General features: G+C 42.0%; 2 protein-coding genes across 6 annotated transcripts in view; one reads left to right on the forward strand and one right to left on the reverse strand.

Moving 5' to 3' along the window:
- Positions 1-6,256, reverse strand: part of TTC37 (tetratricopeptide repeat domain 37) — a 50,922-nt gene extending 44,666 nt beyond the window's left edge. The window contains exons 1-6 of one of the 5 annotated variants that reach the window (XM_030467223.1): positions 6,169-6,256; positions 5,731-5,853; positions 3,517-3,614; positions 2,870-3,013; positions 1,777-1,868; positions 1,076-1,151 (exon numbers count right to left, since the gene is read on the reverse strand). In XM_030467223.1, the coding sequence (XP_030323083.1) occupies positions 1,076-1,151; positions 1,777-1,868; positions 2,870-3,013; positions 3,517-3,606 (402 nt within the window). In that variant the 5' untranslated portion in view covers positions 3,607-3,614; positions 5,731-5,853; positions 6,169-6,256. Of the gene's footprint in view, positions 1-1,075; positions 1,152-1,776; positions 1,869-2,869; positions 3,014-3,516; positions 3,615-5,510; positions 5,555-5,730; positions 5,854-6,168 lie in introns of all 5 variants that reach the window. The other 4 variants (XM_030467225.1, XM_030467226.1, XM_030467224.1 and 1 more) reach the window with 4 other exon arrangements.
- A 77-nt stretch (positions 6,257-6,333) lies between these two features.
- Positions 6,334-23,304, forward strand: ARSK (arylsulfatase family member K). Its single transcript, XM_030467637.1, has 7 exons — positions 6,334-6,479; positions 10,109-10,238; positions 12,313-12,472; positions 18,236-18,518; positions 21,428-21,599; positions 22,960-23,184; positions 23,267-23,304. The coding sequence occupies exons 1-7, from the start codon at positions 6,351-6,353 to the stop codon at positions 23,302-23,304; spliced, it is 1,137 nt and encodes a 378-aa protein (XP_030323497.1). The 5' UTR covers positions 6,334-6,350.
- The last annotated feature ends 182 nt before the right edge of the window (positions 23,305-23,486 follow it).

Consider the following 23,486-nt stretch of genomic DNA (forward strand, 5'->3'; position numbering starts at 1 on the left):
CAAAGCATTTTGTGAGATTACCTTCTAAAGTACAGTAAATAAGGAATTCCAATTCTGGCTCCTAGAGAAAATCTATGGTAAAACGAGAGCTAAGCAGTCATCTATAAACTCTGAAGAAAAAATAAAATGTTGTTGAACCTACAGTACTAAAAACAGAAAAAGAACAGCAGCAAATCATGTTGAAATTCCAGTTTGGAAAAACAACAGAACTAAAAAAGAGAAAACAGGACCCTGGAGCCTAATCTGCAGTTTACCATTGCACATGGTAAGCATATCTTCCTTCATATGCTAAACTGAACTTATTTTCAGAAACTGGTACACACAAGAAGCTTTGGAGCTAATAAACACTCTTTATCCTGATGCTGATATGCAAAATTTTTCATTTCCCACTCTTGAAGGGGAAGGGAGAAGAAGACATGGAGTAGGGCCATGCCCCACCCTGTGAGAATGAGGAATTTTAAAGGGCAAAGAAAGAGTGAACATTGTCACTGCAAAAACGTGTTAAAACACGACTACAGGCAACGTTCCTCTTGCGGCATTCAGGGATTTAACAGCCCCACCTCGTGGTAAATCGACAAACAAAAGCCATGATTTCTGCAGGGTTCAGGGTCTGGCAGAGCTAGGTGGGATGCAGCTTAGGGGCAACTCCTGCTCCACTTCCAGCTCTCCCTCTGGCATAAAGTTATCAGGAACAGTCCAGGATGGGACCACCACACCACTGAAGGTCTTATCAGACACCCAGAACTGACCCAGCCAGGTAAAGGACTCCTGACTCACACATCTTCCATGAAAATGTGCATTTGGGACTCCTGGAAATGGAGCAGAAAAGTTCCACTCCTGCAGGCAGTGTACCCATATCCTCTGTCAAGTTTTTGGCATGTTCTGTGGAGTGCAGCCAAGTCTCATGCAGTGGAAAAGAAAGGAATAAAGTTAAGATCAGTTCTGGTTGTGGTGCACGAGGATGTTCTCAGTGGTCTGTGGCCCAAAAAACTGGGGATTCCTTGTTGGAAAGTATTTAGTTGTGGTCAAGTGGGAATGTGTTGTTAGAACAAGGAGATTAAAGTGCCCAGCTTACCTCTGAATATTTCTTTTCCTGATGATAAAGTTCCACTAGCTTGTTGCACACATCATACCATTTCTGCTTGTCACCACTAGGAAGGAGTGAGGAAGAAAAGCCCACAGAAACAAGCTAAGTGTTCAATATATTAATTTAACATATTTCAAATTCCAGCAAATAATTTTTTAGTGGATTGAGGTATATTCAAGCAAATATTTAGAATAAAGACTAGATGGTCCTAGCAGTTTTATTAATTGCTGCTGTACTTGGAGTTAAAAAAAACAATTATATATTTAATCAATATACAAAATAAGTACAGAAACTGAAGACTCCAGTCAGCTACATTAACAGCCAAGAGTTAGACTTGAATCAGATGATATACACCATGTGATGTTAAATCATAGAAAAATAAGCCTACTTATTACTGCAGAGAATGACCTAATGCAGACAATCACAGCCAAATACTTCCAGGCAGTGAGTTCAGACACAGCATGTAGGATAACAGACTTTTCAAAACTACTAACCTCAAGTGCAACTATTCCGAGGGTGTTTGCCCTATCAAAAGGGACAAGAAACTTTATGCAGAACAGAAAACCTTAGCAACAGGGCTGACTCACTCACAGGTAAGGCTTTAACAAAAGGAAAATCATGTCCTGTGTATCAGGACTTCACTGAACTAGAAATCTTAAGACTGAATTACAGCATTCAATAACCTTTACCTTTCATAGAGTTCCAAGAGCTTCTGGTACACATCTGCTAAGTCTCCTTTGATGTCTGTTTGCTTGGATTTTTCATACATATTTGCTAATCCCTTAAAAAAAATAGATATATAAATAGGTTTTTATGTCAATAGCATTATTAGTACACTGCAAGTTCTACATACAAAAACTACTCCATTGCCTTTACTGGAGTGCAAGTGTTACTGGAGTGATCTCTGAGCAGAATCTACACTGGTATTTCTGTACAGACTTCTGAATATATGTTCTTAAAATGAAAAGCTTTTAATTTTCTTCAGAAATGCCTGCAGCTCTTTGAAACCCAGATATATTAAGTGGTTTTGCATTAAAGACAGACCACCTTGCTGAGTGATATGACAAAAAGGTTCCAAAGAACCACAGCATCATGTACAGGAACAGAATGCTAGAATCTGACTGCAAAACAAGTGAGGAAATCCCAATGCACCTTGAAACCAGGCACCAAGTTTTACTTTGCAAAGATATCTATATTGTATCAGAAAAAATGCAGGCTGTTTTATCTGAGGCACAGACCTAACGTGCAGCATCATGCTTCACAAGTCTCCAAATAACACAACTGTTTTAACTACTCTCTGTTACAGCCTGTCATGCACATGCCCCACCTATTTTAAGTGTATGCTACTGTTTTTAACTAACAACAACAAAATTCAGTAACAATCCGGTTGATGATAGAAAAAAAAAGCTACATTTTCTCTCCTCTGAGAGAAGCACTGTACAGTGCTTCCTGAGATACAAGCATGGACATTTCTGAGCATGAAAGAATTTTATTCTATCTGTTTCATGCTCTCCTTTGCACTTTGTTCTTTCATCTACAAAAGAAACACACACTTAAATATACTGAAAATGAAGTTCCCCCTGCTATACATACACAGCCACCCCATGGCTTTACCTTGGACCCACAAACACAAACCTCAGGAATGCTGAAGCTTCAGCAGAACTCAGAGCCTGAAGAAAACACCAAAACACCATGCAATCCTCAGCTCTGCTTTGTTCCCATATTTAACACCAGGATGTCCCTTCCCAGGGAAAGAAAAGGTGAAGCTGGACACCCACATACCTGCCATGCCAGGAGCTGGTTTGGATCAAGCTCAGTTGCCTTCTTGTATGCTGCTTTGGCCTGATCAGGCTGCTCCAGCTCTGCAGCTGCCAGGCCAATGAAGACCCAAGCATTGTAGTTGCTTTTTTCTTGCTTCAAGACAGCCTAGAAATGCAGAGTTTGAAGTGAAACTGGTGAACGAAATGCATGCCATGGATCCCTGTATTTTTGTTATTACAGTTTAGTGAGTTTTTCTTTTTCTATGGTAATACTAGAAGTCAAGAAGTCACTTAGGAAATGTCCAAGATTAGCAACTTCTGCTTTTTATGCCAGAGAATGCTTCATATCTGGACTGTTGTGACAATAATCATATCTGTACCTCAGCAAATAGAGCACTCCTCTTGGTGTCTGGATTAGAAACAGATTTTTATCTCTGGCATCCTAGACTTAATATTCTTATTGCCACATATAAGGAATTGCAATAGAGGAATATAGATTTACCAGTGAGGAACTAACACAAACACAAAGAAGCTATACCTAAAGATCAACCTCAAGCTACAACTCCAATAAGCTACTCCACACTCTGCACTATTATATAGACTTGGGGAGTGGAAACAGCAAATAAAATGTGCAAAAAAACAGTGCTTTTAAAGTAAAAATTTAATTACCTTGCAATGTTTTAAGGCTTCCTTATATTCTTTGTTTCGTATTGCTTCTCTAGCACTCTTCAATGCTGCCTTCACCTCCTTATTTGACATTGTGGCTACTAAGAAAAAAGGATTGATCAGTTCTTAAAAATACATACACTGAACTCAACATATTGTTTACAGGCTACTGCAGCTGCATAGAGAGCATCTTAACATGGAAACATAGTGTAGCATGCCAAAATGCATCCAGCACTAGAAACTCTGAAACAAATACTACCCTTAGCATTCCTTACTTATGTTTAGCTCCAACAAAAAGAATTAATTCAACATTCCAAATTTTTAATGACACCATGCAGCTATCCTGGAAGGGAATTTTGTTTCAAGTTTAGGATAAAGTTAATCAGGAGACAAGGTGTTGTGTAACAGTCACCACAGTTAAGATTCCTAAAAGACCCTCAGCATCCAATCTCTTTTAAAAGAGGAATTACTGAGCAGTGAGCTAAAGGGGCACAAGGCACTGGCCATGTGCTCAAGGGGTTGTCAAGGATCAGTGATTCTCTTGTGAGCTATGGTCTGCAATGCTCCCTTTCCTGAATCCTCCTGGATCCAGCAGATCCACCACAGCTGCAGAGTGAAAAAGCACTTAAATTCACACCAAATCCCAGGCTGGTTTGGGCTGTAAAGGACCTTAAAGTCCACCCAGTCCCACTCCAAGAGCAGAGACAGTATTATCTCTCCTTAAATCAGTTAGATTTTATTGGCAATTTAAAGTTAAGTATGTTTGTGGAGGAAATGAGAGTATACTGAATGACCCCTCTTTTATCCTTTCTCAGTTATCTACTTCACCCCTTTAGAAACAAAGCAACACTGCTAAGGAAGAGGCCAAGAAGAAAAGAAACCAAGGGCAGAGCTGCAGAGGCACGTTTTCATTAGCAAATTCCTCTGTTTCTCTGCAGCTTGTAAACAACTGCTCACTCCTCTCCTCTTCACTCCTCTCAATGCTGAGGCTCAAAGGAAGTCCCAGAATGAAACTAAGCTGTTCTGTAAGCAGCAGAAACATCCTGTGAGCACAAACACTCTGGACCCCAACACCACACACTGAGGAGACTCCTACCTTGACAAAAACAACAACAGAAAAGAGGGGCAGGTTACCAATAGACAGAACATTAAAACACCAACAGGAAATCTGACAGCTCTGCTGCAGCCAGGACAGGCTGCTTGAGGGAAGGGGCATCTCCCTGTCAGCTGGAGGAAAAGTTTCCCTTACAGGAGCTCTGGAGGGTCACTGCTACATTTCAAAGGGACAGAAATGTTTTCACCTTTGGTTCAAGAACACAACTTCCTCCCAGCTTCCCAGCAAATCATCTGGGTGTGAACTCCAACACAGAACAATGACTGCATCAACCCAAGAAAAATACTCAAGTACTCAAATAGAGCAACTGAAGGAGACATTATGGAGTTCAGAGAACCATTACATTATGGACTCTGTAGATTTCAAGGAATGGGTTGGGCTGGAAAGGACCTTGAGGAGCATCCAGTCCCAACCCCCTGCCATGGTCAGGGACCCCTCCCACAGCCCAGGGTGCTCCAAGCCCCATCCAAGGTGTCCATGAAAGCTTCCAGGGATCAGGCAACCCTAATTAATGCTCCTCCACTTAATCAGCAAGGAATCATGGAAGGGTTTGGGTTGGAGGGGACCTTAAAGCTCATCCAGTCCCAAGGGGACAATGCAGGGACCCCTCCCCCAGCCCAGGGTGCTCCAAGCCCCATCCAACCTTCAGCACTGCCAGGGATGGGGCAGCCACAGCTTCTGGGGGCACCCTGGGGCTCAGCACCCTCACCCCAAAGGATCTCTCCTCTCCATCTCCCTTTTCCAGCTCCAAACCCTTCCCTTCCATCCTACAATCAGAGGGGCACCGCTGCTTTTCCAGCCCCGCATGATCATCTGCGGTCTTCCCTCACCACGGTGAATGTTTTTTGCCTCGGATGAAGTTCTGAGTAAATGCATTAATTACCTTAGGGGGATGAGGCTGAGGAGCAGCGCGGGCACTGAGGAAATCTGGGGCCGGAGAACAAAAAACCAGAAAAGCGTTTGAGAAGCGAGAGGTAATGGGTGAAGGGCCTAGGAGAGAAACTAGTAATGACACGGCAAAGCTTGAGAGCAGATTTAATGTATTAGCCGAGAGCCTAAAGAGAAATAAATTAGGAAAAAATGAAGAAATCTGTCAAACTTACGCTGCTCGGCAGCTCCTGGCGATTTTTTTTTTTTTTTTTTTTTCCCTCACACAGCGGCCTCCTCCCTCACCACAGACACTGCCCCGCGCTGCCGCTGCCCGCCCTCAGCCTCATTTTATTCACCTACAGAGAACAGAAATAAAACAAAACCCAAACATCCGTCAGCCCAAGACCGGGCACACCGCGCCGCTCCCCGGACATGGCCCCAGCAGCTCGGGGCAGGGCCGCGGGAAGGCCCCGGTGCCCTCAGCCCCGCGCTGGAAGGCTCTGACCGCCGGCAGAACCGAAGCCCCCGCGTCCCCCCGCAGCCATCCCGGCGGGGCAGGGCAGGGCACGGCAGGGCAGGACTGTGCGGAGGGTCTGGGGCAGCCACCATCCTCCCTGCTTCCTTCCCTCTTGCCTCCCTCCTGCCGCCGCTTCTCCTTCCCCCGCGCTCACCCCTCAGCCCCGCTCGGCCGACATCTTGCGGTCCGGTCCCTCCTCCCTTCCCGGCGGGGCAGGCTGGGAGCTGCAGTCCCGGCTCCCCACATCCTCCTTCTCTGTCTCAAGGCGTGCCGGGCCTCCGTCGCCATCGGCTGTCGCGATACACCAGCTGGCTGTGAAGGCAGGGCCCCGCAGCCATGAGGGAAGCCGGGCTGGTGCTGCTCCTCATGGCCGCCGCCATCAGGGTCGGGGCGGATCCGCCGCCCCACACAGCCCCCGGGGTCCGGTCCCGGCCCAACGTGGTTCTGGTGGTCTGCGACTCTTTGGTGGGTGTCCGGGAAGGGATGGGAGCTGAGGGAAGGGAGGGAGGAGAGGGATGCGGTTGTCCCGGTCTGGGTTGTGAGGGAGAGCGGCGGAGGTGGCAGTGAGGGCTTTCCTTCCCTATGGGTTTAAGGAAACAGAAGTGGTTTTTATCCCAGAGATATCCCACGGGATGGAGGGATGGCTTGGGACAACCTTTCCTATGGAGCCAGGCTGAGAGAGTTGGGGGTGTTGAGGCTGGAGAAGAGAAGGCTGCAATGGGGAGACCTTAGAGCACCTTCCAGTGCCTGAAGGGGCTCCAGAAAAGCTGGGGAGGAACTTGGGACAAGGGAATGGAGGGATGGGACCCTCCGAGGGGGAAGGGTTTGGAGCTGGGAGAGGGGAGATGGAGAGGAGAGATCCTTTGGGGTGAGGGTGCTGAGCCCCAGGTTGCCCCCAGAAGCTGTGGCTGCCCCATCCCTGGCAGTGCTGAAGGTTGGATGGGGCTTGGAGCCCCCTGGGCTGGGGAGGGGTCCCTGCATTGTCCCCTTGGGACTGGATGAGCTTTAAGGTCCCCTCCAACCCAAACCCTTCCATGATTCCTTGCTGATTAAGTGTAGGAGCATTAATTATGGTTGCCTGATCCCTGGAAGCTTTCATGGACACCTTGGATGGGGCTTGGAGCACCCTGGGCTGTGGGAGGGGTCCCTGAGCATGGAATGAGACTGGGGGGTCCCTTCCAACCCAAACCACTCTGTGAGTTTGTGGATCCCTGTCACAGAGACACAAAGTCTCTGTGTCACCTAACGCAGACTTGTCATGCATGCCAGGAGTCTGCTGCACGGCTTCCCAGGTGCAGGAGACCTGTCCCACAGTCATATATATTTATATATATATTTATATATATATATATATATGTAAAGCACCTATCTCCATATTGATGAACATTCTTTGGAACCACTCTGGCAGCAGAGGTAAGAACAGGAGTCAGCCTGTTAGTTAGTACCTCAGCAATTCTGTTTCCAACCCATGGAAATGTGACTTTCCAAGAAGTCACAAACTCCTTCATCTCTGGCACACACAGCTTGTCACCCCATCAGGGGGACAGCAATCAAGGGAAGCAGAGCTGGTGTGTAACAAAATTGGAGAAATGGTCTTCTGTTGGCCTGAAAAGCAAAAGGAAAGGTCACTACGCCCTGTTTTTCTTCCCATTGGAAAGCTAAGGATGATCTGTCTCCACAACAGGTGAAATGGGGAATTTCTGTAACCACAGGTGAAATAAGTGAGTTAAGTTGTTAAACATCAAATATTGAGGCTTTTATTAGATATACTATAATAAGTATCTATAGCTAAAAGAATAAAGGAACCAGCAGCAATGTTTTTATAAATTTCTAGTAGCTTTATGATTTTTTTTATTATTTATTGATACATTTGGTTTGAACCCCAGTGATTTATTGACATATTTGTTTTGATCACCAGACAGGTAAAAAATGTTTTATTTTATTTTTCACAAACATTAAATATACTTCCTTGCTTACAGCTATAGACAGCACATTTTTCACTCTTTTTTCTGTTGTTTTGTTGGGTTTTTTTTGCCTTACTTTTGCCTGCCCACCCAGCATACTGAAAATTATTTTATCAAGGTTTTAAACTGAGGACAGAGAAAGCCTTGGTTTCTATGCTTCATCTGAGCTTTCCTTCCTGTTAAATCAAACATAAGCTCCATGGATTTACTTCCAAGGGCTTCCACATCTTAATCTACTTCTCTTTCTCTGTTGAGAAATCAACACTTTTTTCCCAGTCACCTCAGAAACCCCATCCTTGGCTGCATAAGTAAGAGCACTTGACTTCTAGCCTGCTGCCTGTCACTTCTGGGATGAGTTCTGGAGTGTTTGGTAAACTTGTATCACCCTTCTGAGAACACATTTGCTCTGATTTCAAAGATAAAGCAGTAGCTCCTTGTTTACTTCCCTTCTCTGACTCAGTTCTTTGCTTATTTTGATAATGTCCTCTTAGCATTCCGAATTAATGGTTGTTTTTTTTTGAGAAAATTGAGATGATGAGTTGATGGGAATTTTCCGCTTTTAACTGAAACTGTTATTTACCAATAAAATGACAGATTTGGAATGGTTGAGGCTCTGGGAATTCATCAGTGGTCAGCGTGTCCCCAGGTGGTAGCAGAAGCTGCAGGCAAATCCTGTTGTAAATATTATTAAAGCTTCTGTTTGTGGTCCCTGTAAACAGGAAGATTCTGATGACTGAACTACAGGGATTAGTGCAGACAGGGCAGGACAAACCCCCAGATGGTTGTGGTGTTCTTAGAAAAACAATTAAGAACTAAGTGTTTTCACTGAAAAAACAACTGGACTTGGGTAGTGCATAGGAAGAAAGGTATGTTAAAGTAGTTGTTGTGTTGCATAAGTTTGTTAGGAGATTAATGTGAGGGCAGAAGGAGATTAAACATTTTGATGACATCACTGTTGGAGCTCAGGAGGAGTTGGGTGCAACACTGGCAGTTTTTCTGGGGGAAAAAAAAGAAAAAAAAAAGGTGTTGTCTTTCCTCTGGCAGTGTGCCTGCCTTTGCTGATGCCCGTTTGGCCAAGTGTGACTAAAATTTTCTTGTCAGTGCTGCCAGGCTGTGTTTGGCCTCTGGAGCAGCCAGGTTTCTGCTGCTGTGCCTGTGAATTCAGCTGCTGAACTGCTGCTTGGGGTTAAAGGAGTGATGCTCTGCTCAAGCTCTTGGGTGAAATGTGCTTGTGTGACTCAACATGGTTTTTATTGCTTCAGGTACTTCCAGCCCCTCGGGTCCTGCACAGTTTCTGGATTTACAGAAATAGCTGTAGAGCTTTTGACATTCTCACCCTGCTGAGCTGGCTCCTCTCACTGAAGGGACACTTCACCTGTCTTGTCTCCAGTACTGAAGGAGTGAACTCTTGTCTCCAGATGTTTAAACAAATAATCTCAACACTGGAGAAATCTGTGAATGGGTTATTGACAGGGTGGCAAATCAGTCGTGTGCTTTCTACAGAGCACTCTCAGCCTGAACAGTTTCCAGCCAGACAGCCTGTATCAATGGGCTGAGGTCAATTATTTGAGGTTTTTTAGTTGACTGAAACTGCCTATTCAGTATTAAACTGATCAAAAGGGAACCAGGGCAGACAGCATGTCAGTAGGAGAATAACCTTCAGCTTGCTGATCACTTTTCCAGTCCATAATTTAAAATAAATTCACAGAGGTATGGTGGGGACAAAACTTTAAATAGAGGTTAAGGATGAAGGACCAGTTCAGTTTTCACAAAAGTATGGTAGCAGTGCACAGGTCTGCAGCAGGATTCAGACTGACTCCATCTTTCTCCATTCCTGTCCCTGTTGAATGTGTCATGGCAGCAAACAATTGCTGCAAGAATGAGAGATGAGAATATCTATAGCAATACAAGGGAAATAATTTTGCTATTAACAAGTCCAGTTACCATTTACATTACACTTTTTGCTAAATAATCCATTTTACACTGATTCAAAGCTTCTCAGCACTCCATTTTCCATACCTGAGAGAACTGGATACGTTTAAGTAATTCCAGTTTAAGGTTAACATTAATTAATGCACCCATGGCTTGGTGCATTCATGTCTTATGTACTGGTTTTCTGTTTGGTTGCAGGATGGACGCTTGACCTTTTATCCAGGAAATCAGACTGTGGATTTGCCTTTCATAAATTTTATGAAAAGATATGGCACTGTCTTTCTCAATGCTTATACCAATTCTCCCATTTGTTGTCCTTCTCGTGCAGGTAGGACCAGCCAAGATGTCAGATAAATAGTTGCATATGTCAATTTAAAATGTGGTAATCATGGGAAATTTTCAAAGATATTAATTTTGAGGGGATTTGTTTTGTTTTTCAATGAGGCCCACATTTTTTTTAAATTAGTTTGAGTTTAAGTTAATACCATTAACTGTATGTAATGTATTTGTATGTTTCATAGAATCATAGAATGGCTTAGGTTGGAAGGGACCTTAGACATCACCTACTCCAGATTCTCCCCCTTTGCTCTGCTCTGCTCTGCTGAGCCCCCCCTGCAGTGCTGGGTCCAGGTCTGGAGTCCCCAGCATCAGAAGGACACAGAGCTCCTGGAACACATCCAGAGCAGAGCCCCTGAAATGCTCAGAGGGCTGAGCAGCTCCCTGGGAAGCCAGGCTGAGGGATTGGGGTTGTTCAGCCTGGAGAAGAGGAGGCTCCCAGGGGAGCTCAGAGCAACCTTCCAATATCTGAAGGGGCTCCAAGAAAGCTGGGGGAGGGCTTTGGACACGGGGGGGTAGGGAGAGGACAAGGGAAATGGGTTAAAACTTGGAGAGAAAGGGGAGATTGAGGTTGGACATGAGGAAGAAATCCTTTGGGGTGAGGGTGCTGAGCCCCAGGTTGCCCCCAGAAGCTGTGGCTGCCCCATCCCTGGCAGTGCTGAAGGTTGGATGGGGCTTGGAGCACCCTGGGCTGGGGAGGGGTCCCTGCATTGTCCCCTTGGGACTGGATGAGCTTTAAGGTCCCCTCCAACCCAAACCCTTCCATGATTCCTTGCTGATTAAGTCAAGAAGCATTAATTAGGGTTGCCTGATCCCTGGAAGCTTTCATGGACACCTTGGATGGGGCTTGGAGCACCCTGGGCTGTGGGAGGGGTCCCTGACCATGGCAGGGGGTTGGGACTGGATGCTCCTCAAGGTCCTTTCCAGCCCAACCCATTCCTTGAAATCTACAGAGTCCATAATGTAATGGTTCTCTGAACTCCATAATGTCTCCTTCAGTTGCTCTATTTGAGTACTTGAGTATTTTTCTTGGGTTGATGCAGTCATTGTTCTGTGTTGGAGTTCACACCCAGATGATTTGCTGGGAAGCTGGGAGGAAGTTGTGTTCTTGAACCAAAGGTGAAAACATTTCTGTCCCTTTGAAATGTAGCAGTGACCCTCCAGAGCTCCTGTAAGGGAAACTTTTCCTCCAGCTGACAGGGAGATGCCCCTTCCCTCAAGCAGCCTGTCCTGGCTGCAGCAGAGCTGTCAGATTTCCTGTTGGTGTTTTAATGTTCTGTCTATTGGTAACCTGCCCCTCTTTTCTGTTGTTGTTTTTGTCAAGGTAGGAGTCTCCTCAGTGTGTGGTGTTGGGGTCCAGAGTGTTTGTGCTCACAGGATGTTTCTGCTGCTTACAGAACAGCTTAGTTTCATTCTGGGACTTCCTTTGAGCCTCAGCATTGAGAGGAGTGAAGAGGAGAGGAGTGAGCAGTTGTTTACAAGCTGCAGAGAAACAGAGGAATTTGCTAATGAAAACGTGCCTCTGCAGCTCTGCCCTTGGTTTCTTTTCTTCTTGGCCTCTTCCTTAGCAGTGTTGCTTTGTTTCTAAAGGGGTGAAGTAGATAACTGAGAAAGGATAAAAGAGGGGTCATTCAGTATACTCTCATTTCCTCCACAAACATACTTAACTTTAAATTGCCAATAAAATCTAACTGATTTAAGGAGAGATAATACTCTGGAATGCACATAAATGCATGAGTGTTTCATCAGGATTTGTACTAGCATGAAATCTTCCTCTTGCAGTCAATAATATATCCTGGTCTACAGAAAACCTTGATTTAGTGATCAGATAGTGTGTGGAAAGATGGGGCTGCCTTCTGCATTTCTGGAGGTTATTTTAGTAAATGTTGATGATGAAAGTAAGGTTTGGAAGTGTAATACTTTGTGTCTTGTATCAAAATATGGACTTTAAAATTGAAAATAATGAGAAGATTGATCCCTTCCCAAGTATATTCAATTTGGATTTTTGATAGGAAAAGCACTTCTTTGGCAAAAATTTTTTACTTTTTTTTTTTCTTTTCCCCCAGCTATGTGGAGTGGTCGTTTCACTCATTTAACAGAATCCTGGAATAACTTCAAAGGTCTAGATCCAGATTATGTAACATGGATGGATCTCATGGAGAAGTATGGGTACCACACACAGAAATATGGGAAACTGGACTACACTTCTGGACACCATTCATTAAGGTAATCAGATAGATTCTCCTGCTGTGAACAGGAGTTAATAAATCATGTAATGGTCTGGCAAGTGGTTTTTCCTTTCTAGCTGCAATGTTAGTAGCTTTAGTTTTAAATAAATTGTGCTAGGAACTTACCAGGGTTCTGCATCTTTATGAAGAAGTAAGGAGACCCCCTGTAGATGCACTCTGGATTTTACTGTAGCTGGAAAGTGAGCATCAAGGCTCTGGTTTTACCAACCATTTATTTTTCATGATTGGTTTTGCTTTCTAAGTGAAATTCATAAGCCACTTTTGCCTTGCCTTGAGAAATCCTGGCTTGTTTATGCTGGCAGTGTGGGAAAAACAGAGAAAAAGGAACACATTTGATAACACTTGAATATTAAATCTACCATCACAAAACATGAGGGTGGTTATTTTTGTTTGTCTTTTTATTTTTAGTGCCATATGCTTTCACAGACTTGTGTGGTACTTCCTGTGCTGTAGAATTTTCTTGTTAAGAAAATGTGACTACAATTACAGCAATTCAGGAAAAATATTTAAGCATTTAGAGACTTACTGCTTTATGTTCAAAAAATAATGAGTGTAACGTGTCTGGACAGTTGGGACAAAATATGATGTCTTTCTTCTGTGAATGTTTTTGAAGATGCACTGTCTCCCTTATTAATAATAATGTTTGTTTTTGAAATAATAATAATGATCATGACTATGATGATGATAATAATAACAATAATAATAATGATAGTAATAATAATAACAATGATGCTGATATTTTTTCTTTGGTATTGAACAGATCAGAGTTACTTAACATTCATTCCCTCACTTCCCTCATTAAAACAATCAGGAGTTGAAAGGTCACATCAGTAGTTAATAGTTTCAGGTACACAGTGCTTTTATCTACAAAATATTTTAATAAATAGTTTCCACTTTAGAATCTGGCCAAAGTAATAGTTTCCTCTGTAGTTTAAGACTGTCAAAAAAAGAGAAGAAAGCTTTTTTCCCTTTTTCCATATATCAGTTCTACAATGGAAGGAAAAGGTTATTCAAATCCAGACTTACAGCAAAAAACTTAATTACCTTTACCAGGCAGTGTAGGTGTCTGTGTACTACTTATCTCTTCTCCCTGTGAACTGTTGTTCAACCTCTTGTCTTTTGCTCTGAACTTTTTCATCCCAAAGATTGGATTACTCTGCATTATTCTTAGAACTTGCATGGTTTTTTTTTTCCCAGTAAAAAACAATTATGTGTGCTAGGTACTAAAAACCCATCTTCTGAAGTATTATTCTGATTCATTGTGCTTGCTTACATCAGTACTGAGAAAATGTCCTCTCTGCCAAGAAACAACTGAAGATGAAGATGGATGCTTCCAGATTTTGTATTATTCTAGTGTCAGGTGGTGTTTTTTTTTGTGACTGCCTCAGGCATTCATGCTATTTTTAACAGCCTGGTTTAAGGTGCCAGGAACATACCATTCTCTGAGAAGGCAAAGGCTCAGATTTTCTTCTGAGAACTGAAAAGTAAGATGGAAATGATTCTGTGGGCCCATCATTCTCAAGCATTTCTAGAATAGCTTTTCAGTAAATCAAAATTACTCTGAAAATGGAAGGCTATGTCTAGTGCTGTAGAGAGCCTTGTAATTTCCTTCTGAATTACTTTTGTGCAGAGATAATTCTGTATATCAGAACAGTACATAGCAGGCACTCACACAACCCTTCACTCAGATACAAGAAATCTTTTATGGGATTAAAATCCACTTATCTCTAAGTCACTCCAGGTTTCAAGGAGAGCAGCTGTAAGTAATTCCAGAAGTTCCTGGCTGTTCTTATGATAACTGGAACACAAAAGTGGCACTGAAAAAAACAAGGTTGGTTGCATGTAAATGTCTGGATTCCACAAGCCTTGTTTTCTTGTGCCTGAGCTGAAGACCACATTCTGGCTTCAGCACAAAGACTGTCACAGAGGAAGTAAAAAGCTGAGCAGACAGTCAAATAAAATGCTCTCAAATGAATGTTACATTAAAAAAGTAAATTGTAAATGTTAATGGGAAATGTTATTTTCCAGTAATAAAAAGAAAACCTTAGCCTGAGACTGCGTAGGAGAGGAACATAATTTTTATGTTGCTTCACTCAGTTGGTAAACATTCTGTTTTTCTGTTGGAATACCTGGAAGTGGAATGGATATTGAGTGCAGGGTGACCTGGTTGCTCTCCTGCTGCCAGGATGCTGAACACTGACTTCCCCTCCTGCAGTTGTGACAGGCTTGGCTGATGCCATTCACCTGCCTGGCTATCCACACACTTCAGCCTTGCTCTCATACTTGCTTTGTCTGCTGCTCTTCACCTCTGAGTGGTTCTGTTGATTGCAAGTTCTTTGTTCCAGGTCTCCACAGGTGAGAAACAAATTAAGACAAACAGGGTTTTGCAGAGGTGCAGCAGCACTGATGTCACTGGAATCACAGGTAGTCAGATGTTTCTCGTTCTGACACGTCTGGGTTTGTCTACATCAGTGATAGGATTCTTCTCCCAAACAGGAGTTATGATTGAACCATGTACCATACTTGCAAAGCTCTTGGTCCCAGGGGGATGAACTCTCAGGCACTTCAAAGATAACAGGAAAACCCTGTGAAGTCCCTGGCACTGGAGTTGTTAATTATCTTCTGTCCCAGGTTTTATCCTTCCATTTTTCTGGCACAAATTTTTCATACATTTTTTTCTAACCTCCTCCAGTGAGAGTCTGAAATCTGTATTTCCTTATTTGAGTAAGTGTGGGTAGAGGTAAATGTAAATGAAAATAAACATGTGGTGAATCAGCCTTTTTGTGTCTACACAAGAGGAATTTACACCATCTTTAATTCAGAAAATGAAAACAGCAAATACAGTTCCTCAGTTAGAGAAAAATGTGCAGTTGATTCCTAGCATGGCATTTTAAATCCTCAAGCAGCCAATTAAATAATCCATAAATTGTGTAGGAAAGTTATCACAACGGGTTATCTTCCTGTTCATCGTGGAGATAATTAAAATGTCTTGTTGTTTTAATTTTGTGTTAAAAAGGAGACTGTGAAGGGATACAGAACAGTCCAGGTAGTGCAGGTTTCAGCAGGCAGTACTGATTATTATACCATTATTATTATTATTATTATAATTAACTTAATAAAAAGAATTTTTACCTTTTCTGCCACAACATTTGCCTGACATAATCTTATTCAGCTTTGCCTTAACCTTTTGCAAACAGGGCACTGCTAACATCAGTGCCTCTGTAATCATCTGTCTTAAAAATGCAAATACGTACTGAAATGTACTGAAATGTACTACATTTGGATGTGACCTACCCTAGAGGTATTAATCATAGCTGGGAATTAATGAGATCTGGTGAAGAGGACTTGAAAGTGCATCTCCAGAAATATCTACTAAAAGAAAGAGCTGGCTCTTCAGCATCTGGAATGTTGAGTACATGAAGCCTCTGCATCCTGTCAAAAAATCTCCATGTGTCCCTTTGAATGTTGGTGGCTGTCTTCACTTAAAATTTAAAATAGAATCATAGAACTGGCTGGGTTGGAAGGGACCTCAGAGCTCATCAAGTCCAACCCTTGATCCACTCCCCCCGTGGTTCCCAGCCCATGGCACTCAGTGCCACATCCAGGCTCTTTGGAAAGATCTCCAGACACGGAGAATCCACTACTTCCCTGGGCAGCCCATTCCAATGCCTGATCACCCTCTCCAGAAAGAAATCCATTCGAATCTCCAACCTAAACCTCCCCTGGCACAACTTGAGACCCTTTGTGCCCTCTTGTCTTGCTGAGAGTTGCCTGGGAAAAGAGCCCAACCCCCCCCTGGCTCCAACCTCCTTTCAGGGAGTTGGAGAGAGTGATGAGGTCTCCCCTGAGCCTCCTCTTCTCCAGCCTCAACACCCCCAGCTCCCTCAGCCCTTCCTCACAGGAATTCTGCTGGATCCCTTCACAGCCTCCTTGCTCTTCTCTGGACCTGCTCCAGCACCTCAATCTCCTTCCTGAGCTGAGGGGCCCAGAACTGGACACAGGACTCAAGCTGTGGCCTCCCCAGGGCTGAGCACAGGGGCAGATCTAGTTAATAATGATGGTGTTTTATTAAGCTTTATCTCCCATATTGCATTGTTTATTCCCATCCCTTGTTTACCAGCATTTTTCCATTGAATGTTTTCCACAATTGCTTTCTGCTGCCAAGGGAGGCATGGTCCTCCTTCATTCCCATTGAAAGTGCTGAAAATAGGAATTAATTTCTGAAGCTTTTAAATCATTCTCTGTCTGGCCTGTTCCCTTCCCTTTAAATGTCAAGATTCTAATCTAACATTGCCTCCTTTTTAAACTCTCCACTTGGCTTTTTGAAGATCCTTATTCTGGCAGATCCTTTTCTCCTCTTCTACCTGAGTATTTTGTTTTCTTCTTGGATGTATCATGACATCTCCTTTGTTTTATTAGAATGTGAAAATGTTTGAAGCAGGAAGCAGGATTTTTTTCTTTTCTTTCTTGTGGGGGAGTGAGGATTGAGATTTTTTTTAATTTATCTTTAACTTGATCCTAAATTCAGTTTGATTAGCTCGTCAGACTGGCCTATGGCATACATAGTATTTTTTTTCCTAATAACTCAATCTAATGATATCAGATGCAATTTGACATACACACCCATCCACCCCCCCCCATCTACCACCATTTTATGTTAATGTTCATGAAAGGTGATTTATCTGTAGACCACCTACCTACCTTTATTTAATCTAAGTAATTTCTTTAAGATTGTTCACCCTAAAAGTGAAAGCCCAAGCAAGGAATTAAAACAAACAAACAAAAATGCTGTTACAGAGAATCCTGAGTAGTTTTCCAGGAGATTAAAATTGCAGTAGGACATGATCAAACATTGAACGTTTTTTAATTTTCTTTTACTGTTTCTTTGGTAATATTGAAATTGCCACAAACAAAATGAAGATTGGTTGAGGTCTTAAACGGGCTATTGCCTCCCAACCCTTTTTTATGGCAGCTGGGGCAAAGAAACAAAGAAATCTGCTGCTAAGGTTTAATGTTTTAGAGAGAAAACAGCTGTCATGATATTAGGAAATCTGTTAAAAATATTGTATCATTAAAGTGTTGTCTTTTTTTTCCCTTTTTGTTTTCTCCACACCACCCTCCTCCTTTGCTGTTTCCTTTTTTGATAGCATTTATCACCTAATCAAAGCAATTGTACAAGATAAATCTCTCTTGACACATTTTTGCCATGAGAGTTTTTTAAAATGTTTTAGTAGTGCCTTCCTAAACCAGAACTCCTAAAGACAGCCTCTCCAGGCTTTTTGTAAATTAAAAAAAAATAAATAAATTGAAGGTCCTCTTTACCAGATAAATAGTATGTGAAGCCAGAATGGGGAGCAGGGCAAACAAGATGGAGATACTATTTCTCAGTACTATGTAGGTGTGAGACAAACCATTCTGACATATGTTTACAATAAAGAAAGGAGTTTCAGAAGCAGAAAAAAAAAATTGCTGTATCTTTGAGAATAAAATATATTCACAATAGCTATTGGTCACTTGAATAACAATTCTTTATGTAGAAATTACAAGTAGATTGCATCTACAAGTACAGGGAAAGTTCTTTAGGAACTCCTGACTCTTCTGGTTTGGAGGAAAAGTGACAAAAGCATTTTCCACTTGTGTATAAAAATAAATCTTGTGTATATAAATGTGTATATAAATATATCTTGTGTATATAAATAAATCTTGTGTATATAAATATATCTTTTGTATTTATCTTCAGTAACCGTGTGGAAGCCTGGACCAGGGATGTTGACTTCCTGCTCAGACAAGAAGGGAGACCCATGGTGAATCTCACTGGTGACAAGAAGCATGTGAGAGTTATGGAAGCAGATTGGCAGACTACTGATAAAGCAGCAAACTGGATCAAGGAAGAAGCCATTAACCTTTCTCAGCCATTTGTGCTTTACCTGGGACTAAACTTACCTCACCCATACCCATCACCCTATGCAGGAGAACATTCTGGATCCTCTACATTTTTGACATCTCCCTACTGGCTTAAGAAGGTATGTTAAAATGAAATTTCTGTGATACCATGAAACTCCTTTACGTATAAATCAAATATAAATCTATTCATAACTGCCCTTGTTATCAACAGTATTTTATTACTCTTGTGATTTTACAAGTCAAACTGAGCCTGATGTTTCAAGACACGTTGAGAAACTTATGTGGATAAAATGTTAGACAGTGAATTAAATTGTTGCTGTACTTAGCTGTAATTTTATTTTGTGATGAGGTTAATTGTTTACAGCATCCTGTATTGTGCTTGTTATAAATGATGTTTTGCCTAATCACTCTGTCAGAGTCTTATAGTGAGAGTTTGACTTCTCCTACAGTGTAGGTCTAGAATGTGAAGCAGTAAGACACAGCAAGAAATCTTTATTTTCTGTTAACTTCTGTCTGTGCTACTGGAGGTGTTAGATGGTTCTAGCATGCAGAAAATTCCCATTATTTCCATATGTGGAAAGCTAACAGGTAGCAGTCCATTCCAAGGAAGTAGAAAGTATTTTTTCCCTCTCTTCTCTGTGGTTTCCAGGTGCCATTATCTGTTATAAAAATATAAATGAGTTGCAACAGCTTTCACTACAGAAAGCCATTAGGGTTCTCTGCAGCTGAAGAACTGAGAATTAGGTTTGAAAAGATTTCATGCTTACTTTAAAAAAAACCCAGACATTAAATTTTTATGTCATTTAGCCTTTATCTCCTGGGAAATTTCAAAATCTTTTTATCTAAGTGCAACAAAAATACAAAAGCTAGAAAAAAATTATATACAAATAAAGACTGAGATGTTAATTCATTTGTAATTTGTGAGGGTTGTGGCTTCTTCCAACAGTAGGGAGAGGAAGACTGTGGGGAAGAACCCTGCATGTGCAAAAAGCAAGCTCTAGCTTGGGAATTAAGGTACACTTTCTAGGTGCTAATTGCTAAATTAGACATGTTTTGGAAAGCCAGGGTACCTTTCTTCAGGTCACAGAGAGAGTGACAACATCTGTGACAAATCTTTGTCATCCTGAGTCCAGAGAGAGTATTTAAACTCCATTGTTTCCTGAGATCCTTTCTGCCACTACACCAGAACCACGTGCCACCATTTATTAATTTATTATTAATCACCACTGGCTGGTTCTTCTGGAACATGTCCACGTTTTGGCCATGGTAGAAGCAGGCTTTGAAAGTGGCAGATGGTGATCTCATGAAGAATGTTTGAGTGCACAGGGGAAGAACAGGAATTGGATGTTCAGTGGCAAGATAACACAGAACAGAGCATCAGCATGGTGTGTTTATGAAACCCACTGCATTTTGCACCAACTGCCCCTTTTTTAGGGCTCCTTTCCCAGCTGTGGATTATCAGAGACAAAGGAATGGTGGCTTTGAATTCTTAAAACTCAGTGGCAGTGATGTAGAAAAGAGTTCAGTCTTCTGACAAATCGTGGATGGAGAGGGACATTTTGCCTCCTGTTGTATCATAAAGCAACTAGTAAATACATTTTGAGTAGTAAAAAATGTGACTTCTTATAGACAAGGACCTTCAGCATTAGGAAGATGGCTGAAGCAGTTCTCTACTTTTTTTTTCACCTTCCATGATTTCTCCTGGCATCCTGTTTTCTGTTAGGGCCTGAGGATTTAAATTTAGGGTTTGGTGAGCCTGACTGTTACAAAGCCAGTTTTTATCCCTTCAACTCTTGCTGTCCCACCAGCTTCTTATCACTTCATACTGCTGGGTTACTCATCAGAGGATATTGGCTGTTGTGGGAATCTTGTGGGCATTGTGACAAATGGCCCTGAGAGCACTGGGGGTCAAAGATAAACCTTGTGCTTGAGAGATGGGCAGATCCACAGAAAGCTCTTAAGTGCTGTGTGTGCCACACCTTGGGGAAAGACCAGATTGGGTTCAGCAGGGGCTGATAGCCCTTGATTTTATCAAGAACCAGTGCTGCCCATGTCTGGGGCCAGACCAGGAGTGGGGCTCTGGCCCTGGGGTCATGCTGCACCAGAGTGGCTGTGCCATCATCTGGATGGACCTCAGCTCTGTTTGATTTTCAGAGAGCAGCAGGTGTGGTTTTACTGAATTAATTTTACCTTTTCCATACTGAGATTACTTTTTCCCTGCTTGGTGGTAATTTGTGCTTGTAAGCGTACAGTCTGGGAATAATTAAGTGTTAAATGGTGCACCCATTGCAAGTGTGACTCCCCAGGCTAAATGTACTTGTCAGGGGAGGCTCTAAAGCTGGTTCTGCAGCAGACAATACCTGTGGGCACAACGTTCAGAACATACAAATCCAGCACTACTTGTAATTTATTGCCTTCCACTTTGTTGTTTGAAAATGGCCTTACACTTCTTTATAACTAAAGGGAATGACGTCTGTGGAAGCAAACAGAAAAGTGCTAGAAAATTGGAATGCTGTGAATTCTCTTTATCAAGATGTCAGGACTTGTCACCCACTGCTCTTTACCAAACCAAGTAAATTTCTGTGTTGTTCTGTGGGCTCACATAACACCCGTTGGGTTTGGTACCTAAGGGTTAGAGTGACCTTCTAGTTAATGAAGCCAGTACTTCTGTACTTTAGAACTTTAGAGTAGAAGGTTGTTGTAGAAGGTTTTTCTGTCTTCTGTTTTTCTAGAAGGTTTTAGGGGAGGTATCAGTTGGAAAAGGCACGTATTCCTGGCTCTTACTGTTAGTTTCTAGCTCTTTTTTATACCTCTTATTTGGTACCTGTGGAAGCAGAGGGGAAGTGTGAAGGAGGCAGCAGCCCCATGTAACAGATAAACAGCTGATGATTGCTGTACCACAAATTGGAAACTGAATTTCTGCTAAAAATTTTTTAAAATAAATCTGGTTTGGGGAATTTGTTTGTTTGTTTGTTTCTAAATGTTTGATTCTGTTGTTAAAGTAATGTTGCTTTCCTCTTATTTTTAGGTAACTTATGAAGCTATTAAAATACCCAAGTGGTCTTCTCTTTCAGAGATGCATCCAGTAGACTATTACTCATCTTACACCAAGAATTGCACTGGAGAGTTTACAACACAAGAAGTGAGAAATATCAGAGCATTTTATTATGCTATGTGTGCAGAGACAGATGCCATGCTGGGTAGGTAATATTTCATTATCCAGTGTGTTTTCTTGTTCTGATTTTTTTGAGAAAAGGGTGAGTGTTCTAGGGAAAAGAAGAACACAACACAATTCAGATCTGGGAGTAAGTCACATGGATGTTGCTTAGTGAATCTGCTGAGAAATAACTGGAGAGCTTTTAAGGCTGTTGCATGATGAATTCCAAGAACTCTGAAAAGTAATCACAGCCACCAGCAGAGCCCCTGTAAAAGGTCAGTAACTGCAGGAAGACATTGCTTGGCCCATGTGCAAGGGGGGGTGAATGCTCTTTGACTAAGTGCAAACCAAAATGATGGAAACAATTCTGAAGGAGCCAGACAGGCAAAGCAAAGCTAGAAGGCAAGATAAATGTTAGGGCATTAGCAATTTCCTTGGAGATTGACTTAAAATGCATAGAATGGATAGACAGCTGTTGTGTATAGACTAAACAGCAAGGTGCTGATAGTTAACAATAAGATGAAAAAAATATAATCAGGTATTCAGAATTCTTCCTAGTTTGCAGTAAGGTCTCTATACATAAAAACTAGAATGCAAATTAGTCTTTTTTTTTTTTCTTAATTTGAAGAGTGACCACAAAGTAACAAGAATTTCCTTGCACTCTAGGGTGAAATTAGGGAATAACTAAGGTGATCTTTTTAGCAGTGTTATAATCAGGAAGTAATTTAAAAGACACAGAATGACTCTTCCATGTTTTGTGAGAGAAAAGAGATCAGCAGGACCCTGACAGTTTTGGGGAATGAAGTTATTGCAAATTATCTGCTCTGGGCTTTAATTTGGTAGTGTATTTTAGGTTTTTAAGTATTCTACTGAAGCAAGAATCATCTTAGTAATTTAATGTGAAGATATGCAGGTGCTTTGGTTCATTACTGACTGCACTCATCTTGGCCCTGTCTTTTTGCACAAGTGTTTGTTCAAGGGCCACAGGGAGGGGAAACTTTTCTGGTGATGTGGATTCTGCCCTTCACCCTAAGTGTAGTGCCAGGGCTACTTACTGCTGACTTACTGCTGTTGAAATAACTGCCATTGGTTATGCTAGAAATGAAATAAATGTGACAGTGGCAAAAATGCAGCTTGTGTTGTGGTACACCCTTGCCTTTTGGAACATTTCTGGTTGCTGCTCAGTGCCCCAAGAGCTGAGGGGAGCCAGACCCCTGCCACTCATCAATGACTGTACTTTATTCTGCTCTGAACCCGTTGGGCTCTGCCTCCTGTAGCAGAGAGAGGAGTTTCCAGCCCTCCACTTAGGATTCCTGGGGCTTTCCATGCTGCTTTGCAGGTGCAGAAGGTACAGAAAGAGGTATTTTGAAGGTATTGCTTTCAACATCTTTTTCCTGTTGCAGGTGAGATTATTTCAGCTCTGAGAGATACTGGGCTTCTTGAAAAAACAGTGGTTATATTCACAGCAGATCATGGAGAACTTGCTATGGAACACAGGCAGTTCTACAAAATGAGCATGTATGAGGGAAGTTCCCATGTTCCTCTGTTGGTTATGGGGCCAGGTGTAAAGGAACAGCAGCAAGTACCTGATCTAGTGTCTCTCGTGGATATATATCCTACTATGCTTGGTGAGTTAAGTAATTTCAAATTATTTTTTTTCCCAATTTGCCCATTCTGTAATTCTATGATTATTGCATATTTGCATTTTAGTCAGAATTAAGTCTCCACTTTGTGAGGCAGTTAAGTGACACAGCAGGAGATAACTTATTTGAGGAGCACACATGCAGACTGAAGACAAAATGCAAAACAAAGGATGTGAAAATTAAATGAAGGAGCTGATGCTGTTCCTTATTAATGTTACCATCATAATTACAGTGAAGGATTACCTATAGGATCACTATAAAAAGAAGATGATAAAACCCAAATAATC

This window comes from Calypte anna, chromosome Z (genome assembly GCF_003957555.1).
Source record: "Calypte anna isolate BGI_N300 chromosome Z, bCalAnn1_v1.p, whole genome shotgun sequence".
Classification (NCBI taxonomy): domain Eukaryota; kingdom Metazoa; phylum Chordata; class Aves; order Apodiformes; family Trochilidae; genus Calypte; species Calypte anna.